This window comes from Apaloderma vittatum, unplaced genomic scaffold, assembly GCF_000703405.1.
Source record: "Apaloderma vittatum isolate BGI_N311 unplaced genomic scaffold, ASM70340v1 scaffold30073, whole genome shotgun sequence".
NCBI classification, from domain to species: domain Eukaryota; kingdom Metazoa; phylum Chordata; class Aves; order Trogoniformes; family Trogonidae; genus Apaloderma; species Apaloderma vittatum.
In genome coordinates this window covers 3,363-3,611 of record NW_009707923.1, presented here as the reverse complement: position 1 = coordinate 3,611, position 249 = coordinate 3,363, and the positions used below count along the sequence as shown (strand labels likewise).

At 60.6% G+C, this 249-nt stretch overlaps 1 protein-coding gene across 1 annotated transcript in view; it reads left to right on the top strand.

Annotated features, from left to right (window-relative positions):
- The window catches only part of LOC104271650 (proto-oncogene tyrosine-protein kinase LCK-like), a gene marked incomplete at its 5' end in the record, with an annotated part of 3,617 nt that overhangs the window by 269 nt on the left and 3,099 nt on the right, over positions 1 to 249 (top strand). Inside the window, 2 exons of the mRNA XM_009866379.1 lie at positions 1 to 61; positions 161 to 244. The exon at positions 1 to 61 is cut by the window's left edge and continues 43 nt beyond it. Of these exons, the coding sequence (XP_009864681.1) occupies positions 1 to 61; positions 161 to 244 (145 nt within the window). The remainder of the gene's footprint in view (positions 62 to 160; positions 245 to 249) is intronic.

Sequence of the window (249 nt, the reverse complement as noted above, 5' to 3'; positions counted from 1 at the left end):
CTCCTGGCATCGGGCAACACGCATGGCTCCTTCCTCATCCGGGAGAGCGAGACCTCCAAAGGTACCATCCTGCACATCCCACCAGCATCTCCCACTGCCGGCACTGGGAAAGGTGCTGGGAAGCACAGGAGCAGTCCCACACAGTCCTCTGTCTCCCCAGGCTCCTACTCGCTGTCAGTGAGGGACTTTGACCAGAACCAGGGCGAGACAGTGAAGCACTACAAGATCCGCAACATGGACAGCGGCGGG